At 46.7% G+C, this 8,395-nt stretch overlaps 2 protein-coding genes across 2 annotated transcripts in view; one reads left to right on the forward strand and one right to left on the reverse strand.

Moving 5' to 3' along the window:
• esf1 (ESF1, nucleolar pre-rRNA processing protein, homolog (S. cerevisiae)) overlaps nt 1–1,699 on the forward strand; it is a 12,707-nt gene extending 11,008 nt beyond the window's left edge. Inside the window, exons 13-14 of the mRNA XM_037689611.1 lie at nt 542–700; nt 780–1,699. Of these exons, the coding sequence (XP_037545539.1) occupies nt 542–700; nt 780–1,091 (471 nt within the window). The 3' untranslated portion in view covers nt 1,092–1,699. The remainder of the gene's footprint in view (nt 1–541; nt 701–779) is intronic.
• acaa1 (acetyl-CoA acyltransferase 1) lies at nt 1,182–8,133 on the reverse strand. Its single transcript, XM_037689612.1, has 12 exons — nt 7,733–8,133; nt 5,955–6,048; nt 5,586–5,643; nt 5,359–5,438; nt 5,097–5,139; nt 4,444–4,542; nt 3,720–3,800; nt 3,236–3,426; nt 2,988–3,167; nt 2,530–2,585; nt 1,973–2,118; nt 1,182–1,902 (listed from the first exon to the last, which is right to left on the reverse strand). Exons 1-12 carry the CDS (start codon nt 7,907–7,909, stop codon nt 1,827–1,829), a joined length of 1,281 nt encoding a protein of 426 aa, XP_037545540.1. The 5' UTR covers nt 7,910–8,133; the 3' UTR covers nt 1,182–1,826.
• Between the last annotated feature and the right edge of the window lie 262 nt (nt 8,134–8,395).

Genomic DNA, 8,395 nt, shown 5'->3' on the forward strand with positions numbered 1-8,395 from the left:
GGTTCTGATGGTCAGAGGCTGATCCAGGTTCCAGACTTCTGGTTCTGGTCTTCAGCAGCTGATCCAGGTTCCAGACTTCTGGTTCTGGTCTTCAGCAGCTGATCCAGGTTCCTGTGGGGCGTTAAAAATCACAACATTTGAACCTCGGCAACATCATTAAATATTTTTCACTGGTTTTGGAGAAAACGAGAAGTGATCTTGGAAACGGGTCATCGGGTTTGTCGCTCACACGTGGAACCTTCGTGAATTGTTTCCGATCGCGTGTTGGACGCATGACGGGAGAACCTTCAGAGCAGAAACGAACAGCTCAGGAACCACAGACCTGCTGCAAATCTTCTGTTTTATCTCCTGCTCTGAGGCAGCGCAGCAAACGGGGCGTGGTCGGACACATGCGAGACACATGGTCCATCACTTCCTGTTGATGGACATCATGAAGTAATAGAAAAGAGAAGCTTGTGGTGTCTTCTGTAAAACAAAAGGTCGTGTGATGGTCACAACTTGTGAACGTTATGCTTCAAGTTTGTGTCTGTGCGTCTTTCAGGCTCAGATGGTGCTGCTGATGGAGGACGACGACGGCGCCGACGCCAAACACAAACACTTCAACTACGACCGGATCGTGGAGCAGCAGAACCTGAGCAAGAAGAAGAGGAAGAAGCTGCTGAAGAAGGGCAAGGAGCTGCTGGAGGAAGACCAATTCCAGGTGAGACTCCGGGTCTCCACTTCCCAAGGACGCTCGCAGGGGACAGAAACCCTGATCCTGTCTCTTGTCTGTCCATCAGGTGGACGTCAAGGACCCTCGCTTCCAGGCCATGTTCACCTCCCACCTCTTCAATCTGGACCCCTCTCACCCCAGCTTCAAGAAGACCAGAGCCACGCAGAGCTTCCTGGAGGAGAAGCAGCGCCGCCATGCTCAGGAGGCCACGCCCACACAGGAAGAGCCCACCCCCAAACAGGAAGCAGCAGAGACGAGGCGGGAAAGTGACTCTGAGACGCAGAAGAAGGGGATGGACCCGAGTCTGTCGCTGCTCGTCAAATCCATCAGAAGTAAAACGGAGCAGTTCCAGGCCCGGAAGAAGCAGAAACTGGTTTAGTTCAGAACCACCTGTCGGGTCAAGTCCTCCTGATGGAGCAGAACCCACTTCCTGTTGACTGGACTTTAAAGAACATGACGAGACAGAAAAACACGTTGGAATGTTTTATTATCACGTTTTATTACAGAACCTCTGCCAGAACCACGTCAGGTTCTGGTGTCAGTCTACAGCTTGAAGGCACTTTAATCACAAACTAAAGGATCAAACTATTAATTATTGATTGATAATTAATAATGATTACTTGTGATGTTTTAAAGGAAAATCTGCTGACTCATCTAATCCAACAGAATCAGGAAGTAGAACTTGACTGTTTCCTGTTTCTCAGCCTCTGAATAGAAAATGTTTCAGGTGGTTCTGTTCATTCTGTGAGCTGGTTGTAATGAGCAGAACCGACCCGGTTCTGAACTGATCTGAAGCCACTCTGCAGTAAAGTGTTAAATTCGGACCAGAACCTTTCGATCCAAACTGGTTTTATCTCGTCCGATAAAGAGGTTTGTTTTGGGTCACCTGGTTTGGAGGGAACAGAACCAGCAGGTTCTGCTCCGGTCCACGTGTCACATGAGTATAATAAAGATGAACTGGAGGATTCTGGGTCGTTTAAGAAGTTCTGTGGTTCTGGTTCTTCAGATTGTTCAGGTACCTGAGACAAAGATCTCTGAAATGGTCCAGATGTTGGTTCTGGAAGCTGTGGACCTGCAGGATGTTAACCTTGATCTCACGGGTCCCGTTCTGCAGCTAAGGTCCAGGGTACTCGAACACGGCGGCAGCTCCCATGCCGGTTCCGATGCACATGGACACGACTCCGAAGGCCCTGCACACGACAGTCAGAACTCAAGACACGACCCGGACGGGTTTCTGTGACTGACCGGCGCCACACTGACCTCCGACCTCGGCGCTGGAGCTCGTTCAGCAGCGTCACCACCTGCCGGACCCCGGTGCAGCCCAGAGGGTGGCCCAGAGCGATGGCGCCGCCGTTCGGGTTCACCTTCTCCGGCGGGATGCCCAGTTTCTCCACGCAGAACACAACCTGGACCAGGGAGACCACAGGAAGATAGGGTCAAAGGTCAGCTGGACCCAGAGCAGCTTCCTGAACCTGGAGGAAGAGTTTAACTGGTTCTGTCTCGGTAATCCAGAACCTCAGACCAGAATCGCATCTGTTCTATAAACCTCTGCTGGATGAACAGATCCGGATTAACTCCTGACTGTTGCTGGTCTTCTGATCCTGGATCTGGAGAACCTGAACCTTTCTGCTGCCTAAGAAGGAACGTCATCTGAAACTGATCCAGGACCTGACCTCAGCCTACTTATGAAGGTCCAACAGAACCGGTTCAGAGAGACAAAACCAGAGGACAGGTCCTGATCCTGAGCTCTGAGGGATTACTGTATCTGTTGCCATGGAGACGAACCAAACCCAGTTTAGGGTCTGGTTTGGACCCACCTGGCTGGCGAAGGCCTCGTTGATTTCAAACACGTCGATGTCGTCCAGAGTGAGACCTGAGGAGCAGAAGCAAAAATAATCTAAATGTGTTTATTTACAAAAATTTAATTTTAATTTGCAAACATTAAATCAAAATGTTATTTACAATAATTAAATGTTTTTATTTACAGTAATTAAATGTATTTACAATAATAAAATGTTTACTTACATTAAATCTAAATGTTTTTATTTACAATAATTAAGTACCGGTAATCTCATGTTGAGATTATTTAAATTCAAATGTTTTATTTAAAATCCCTCCAAGATTTTTCATAAATTTAATCTAAAAACAGTTTTGTTTTTATTTGTAATTGTTTACAATAATCTGATCACAGATAAAAGTTTGGGTTTATAGGTTCTGGTTCGTCTTGGATCAAAGTTACCCAAGTTACAGTAATCTGATTACTCGTCAGGCTCACCTGCCTGCTGCAGCGCCGCGGGGATGGCCAACGCCGGTCCGATCCCCATCACGTCTGGGGGGACCCCCATCACGGCGCTGGCCCGCAAGACCCCTAGAACCGGCAGACCCAGAGCCTCCACGGCCGACCTGCGGCCCAGCAGGACCGCCGCCGCCCCGTCGCTCACCTGGCTGGAGTTACCTGGAACACAGGTGGGAGTGAACGCTGGCAGACCAGGACTGGTTCTAAAGTCTGGCCCAGGTTCTGACCTGCTGTGGTGCTGCCATCAGGTTTGAAGGCAGGTCGGAGTTTAGAGAGTCCGGCCAGTGTGGTTCCGGGTCTGACGCCCTCGTCTTTGCTCACAGTCACCTGACGCTCGGCGCCGCCATCGTCCAAGAACCTGACGGTGACCGGAACTATTTCCGAGTCGAACCGACCCGAGTTCTGGGCCTGGGCCGCCCTGTGTAAAGACAGGAACGTCAGAGAACCATCTGGTGAATGATGTTCTACTGGGTTCTGCTGGGTGGATCAGAGGAACAGAACGGGTTCAAATAAAAACAAGAAAATCTGATTTAGGTTCTGCTTCAAACTCGTTCTGAGACGGTCCAGGTTCTGTAGAACTGGAGGTTTACTGCAGATTGAATAAATCTAAATCTTCCTAATCTGAAGGACTCGACAGATTAATAATCCTGAAGTTAAAAACGTTCAGCGAAGAACAAAAACAACAAACGAATCAAAGAGAAACAGACTGACTTCATCTGGGAGCTGAGGGCGAAGGAGTCCTGTTTATCTCTGGAGACGCCGAATCGTTCCGCCACGTTCTCCGACGTGATTCTGCACGGAACACGAGAACATGAACACGTTCTGAACACGAGAACATGAACACGTTCTGAACACGAGAACATGAACACGTTCTGAACACGAGACCATGAACACGTTCTGAACACGGGAACATGAAAAGGTTCTGGTTCTCAACAGAAACGTGGTTTTATTACAGACTGACAGAAAATAAATCTGAATTCTGGTGAATGAAACAAACCTTTTAAATTATTTATAAACAAAACGTGTAGTAAACATGTTAAAGTTAAACGTTAGAAGCTAAAAACAGCTGATTAATTCAGTTTGTGCAGACGATGTTGAAAAAACAAAAACAATGAAAAGTTAACAAGATAAAACTTTTTGTTTTGTACAGGGAGTCTGATGATCGGATAATCTCAGATTAATTCTATCAGATTAAATGCAGACAGAAATAATAAATCTGACATTTTCATTGTGTTCTGAAACTAGAGCTAAGATTTTATTACTTTGTTTGAAAATATAAATTTACATTAAAAAAATCACATTTACAGCAGAAAGAAGTTTATGATCTTAACAGTTTGATGTTTTACTAACACAGTGATGATGCTGGGAGATCAGTTCTGGATCTGATCCAAGCTCCGTGAACTGAACTCTGGGTGGAGCTCGTGCAGAGACTCACCCCATCGGGACGATGCAGTCCCGGGCCTTCTGGTTCTCCGTCAGGTCGGGGCTCAGGTCCCCCGGGTCGTTCATGGCCCGCAGCGACATGCTCTCCACCCTGAAACACAGAACCCATCGGATCGAACCGGTCCATCCTCTGAGGTCAAGACTCGGGTCTCGCGTGTCTTGGCTCCAGGACCAGGAGCCGTTTAAAAACGCTACGACTGAACTTGTCGGCTTCTTCTCACCTGTCAGATGTTCTGTTGAAGAACCGAGGAGATCCGGTTTTTACTCTGCTGCTCCTCGTTTCCTTTAAAACTCCACTGAAGGCCCAGTTCGATCTCACGGTCTTCAAACCCGCCTGAGTTCAACATTTTTATTCCCCTTTTTCAGCCTGACGTTTTATTTCATATTTATTCTTGATCAAAAAGTAAAATGTTTATTTTTGCTAATAAATACTGCCGTAAAATATTTATTTGCATCTTGCTGGACCTTTTATGTGTACTACTACTGACTTTAACGTTCTTACAAATACATTTGACAAAGAAAACCTTCAGAAAGTCTGGAGAACTGAACCTCCTCCTACCCCAGAAACCATACCAGAACCAGGTTTAGAGCCAGGTTCTGGACCAATGGGACTGTTTCTACATGCAGCTGTGTGTTGGTCCTCACCCGCAGGCCAGGCCCAGGTCGATGGTTCCGCTCCGGATGGTTCCTGCACACAGGTAGAGTCTTGTTTAATTGACCTCTGAGCCTCTTCTCCACCCCCACCCCCCCCCGACTGCAGACACACATCTGGACTGAGTCCCACCTTCAGACCGGCTCATTGAACCAGATGTTGGCAGGCGGCTGCAGATGTCACCTCCATCACCCTGACCTTTGACCCCTCTCACCCTGACCTTTGACCCCTCACCTGGCCCAGGTCAGGACTTACCTGCGATGTTGAGGAGCGCCTGCAGTCCGGAGGAACACTGACGGTTCACGGTGTAAACAGGAACCGTCTCAGGGAACCCACTAAAACCAGAAGCGAACAGAGACTCTGATGACAACTTCCTGTTTCCTGTCCACGGGGGCTCTGATCTTAAAATGTTCCCACTTTTTTCCTTTAAGCTTTCAGCCAATAAAACTTTAGTTTATTTTTGTTTAAAGAGTCAGGCTGACCTGAGGAAGTGAGCCACTCGGGCCATCAAAGCCCCCGCTCCGGGCTGCAGAACGTTTCCTGTAAACAAAAACAACAAATAAAAACACGACCGTTAAAGTCAGACCAGAAGCCAAGTCTGACGGTCTGAAACGTTTAATCTAAAAACTAAACAAACTAAAAACTTCTGCTCCTCATTGATCAGTTTGTTATTCGGTCATTGGGTAGTTTCTGTTACAACCATCTGACACTCCACGTTCTGTCCATTTGTAATATTTTAATTTATAAATAAAGTTATTTTACAATCTTGACAGTAGGATGGGAAGCAGCCTCTGCTCTACACCCTGCTGGACAAAACTCTGGTTGGACAGAGGTCAAAGGTCACGTCTCACCCACACAGATGTCCCCCAGTCTGTCTGGGTCCAGTCCAACATCTCTGAGGACGGCGCTCATCACGGCGCTCAGCAGCTCGTCAGGTGTGGCGTCCTGCAGGTGGGCAGAAGCTTGCCTTCATTAAACGTTCTAATTAAACCACAAAAACTTTTATTTTCTGTAACAAATCTCCCCCCAAAGATTAAATTAAGCGCAGAAATAAAGTCGGTCCAAAACTAACAAAGTCCTGTCAACCCGACCCACATCAGAACAACCAGAGCATCAGGATCATTCCCTTTAAAGGATTAGGTCAGCTATTGAGTAAAACTCACACGTGATCATCTTACCTGCTGTGCATAGGTCTTTGAAAATCAAAATATATTTTTATTAGAAACAGAACTGGAAGCCTGAAGATGAAGCCACAAAGGATGAGTGCCCCCTGGTGGTGGGCTGCAGGGCAGTTTTTAAGCTCCGCCCCTCATGTAAACCAAAAGAACTAAAAACTATTCAGTCTGGTAAGGTGGGAGGATGAGGAGGCGGGGCTATCCAGTGTACCGCCCCTCGTCCAGAGCGCTCGGACTCTGACTCTAAAAATACACGAAGGATAAATTTCTGAAGTTTGTACCCTTGAAGCTTCTCTTTGGTACCAAAACTATGACGAGCAGCTTGAATCTACACGACCTCATGATGACCCAGATTTTGTTTGATCAGCACGTGACGGTCCCGTGTGATATCGGGCCACGTGGTGCTTTGAACACGGGCTAGTCTAACTCAGCGGAGTCCAAAGTGGATTTGTTGCATCTGAAATCATCTCAGAAACACCAGCTGATACAAGCATTATTTTATGAATTATAAACATTAGCATTACATAAACCATTACTTATACAGAGTCTGTGTGTTTTATCAGAACAAACCGCAGCAGCAGCATCGTTTTAAAAACATCCAGGTTCACGTCTGTCAGGGATTCTTAATATTTCAGCTGGAGAAGTTGTTCAATTTGACAGTGATTATTTAAATAACGGTATTCACAAAAATCCACTAAAAAACTTTCAACATCTTTGCTGTTAGATTTAGCCATTAGCTTGTCTGTCAGAAATCGAACTTACCAACAGAGCTATTCAAGTTCAAGTTTCTTTATTGACATTTGCATCACATGTGGTACAGGAAGTGGAATGGAATTGTGTACTCAAGATCCCAGCTACACCCCAAAATAGCAAAAATATAAAATATTTTTAAAAAGTATATAAGGATCTAAGATATACGCTAAACGATTCACAATATACGCCAAACACCAAGGCAGCCGGCTTGGGACCCGAAAGTCCCAGGTTCGATCCCCAGTCACTGAACATCACGTGGCGTCTCTGGGCAGCACGCCTCATCCCCAAAATGCCCCCTGGGCGCCTTCAATAGTTGCCCACTGCACCACCCGGTGGTGGATGGGTTAAATGCAGAGACTAATTTCACCATTGTATGGAAACATACAGTGCTGACATTGTGATGACATTATTATTATAAAATAAACAGCAGCCTGAACATGAGTCTGCAGCAAGCAGACAGCAAGTATCTACAACAGGTAAGATGTTGCTTGTTTTTTAACAGACTTCAAAATGACCGACCTGAACCTCTCAGAGAGGAAAACTAGAAAAACACGTATTTGTCTGAGGAAAACAACTTTTGACCCTTCCTGCTTTCTGTATCGTTATAGTGGGCGGTGCTCTACGAGTGAGGGGGCGGGGCTGTTTCAACGTCGGGTTTCCTCGGTAAACTTCGTTTCAGCTCGTGCAGTGTGTTTTGTTACCTTAAAGCCGCCTCTCTTGGCTTTCCCAATGGCGGTCCTCCGTCCGTGAACCACCACCACCTCCTCCCCGGAACCTCCCACCGCAGAGCCGGTCTCTGAGCTCCGCAAGTCCCGTCGGAGCTCCGAGGAGGAGCCGCCGGGACATAAATGTCCAGAAATTATCTTCAGCCTGTTCATGACGGGAGGAACAAACAGCCGGAGCTGTCAGAACCACACGGACAAAAAGATCCGGACCTGTCAGAACCACACGGACTAAAAGATCCGGAGCTGTCAGAACCACACGGACTAAAAGATCCGGAGCTGTCAGAACCACACGGACTAAAAGATCCGGAGCTGTCAGAACCACACGGACTAAAAGATCCGGACCAGTCTGCAGCTCCGTGTACTTTAAACCGAGTTTTTCTCCTGGTTCAAAGGTCAAACAGTGCGTGGGATCGGTGGCGCCCCCTGCTGGACTGGTGAACAAACTACATAATAAGAATTAAACTACCAGAAAGCATAATGATCTAAAACTGTAAACCAAAGGTCCAAAAAAAATTATAATCGTTATTATTGACCTGTAAACGACACATGATTCTGACATATGGGTGTTTTCTCTGAGCGTGTGTCAATGCCGAGTTCATAAACGACGTTTTTTAAATCAACGGCCTGAAAGTCCAGCGT

This window comes from Nematolebias whitei, chromosome 16 (genome assembly GCF_014905685.2).
Source record: "Nematolebias whitei isolate Nwh7 chromosome 16, NemWhi1, whole genome shotgun sequence".
Lineage (NCBI taxonomy): Eukaryota > Metazoa > Chordata > Actinopteri > Cyprinodontiformes > Rivulidae > Nematolebias > Nematolebias whitei.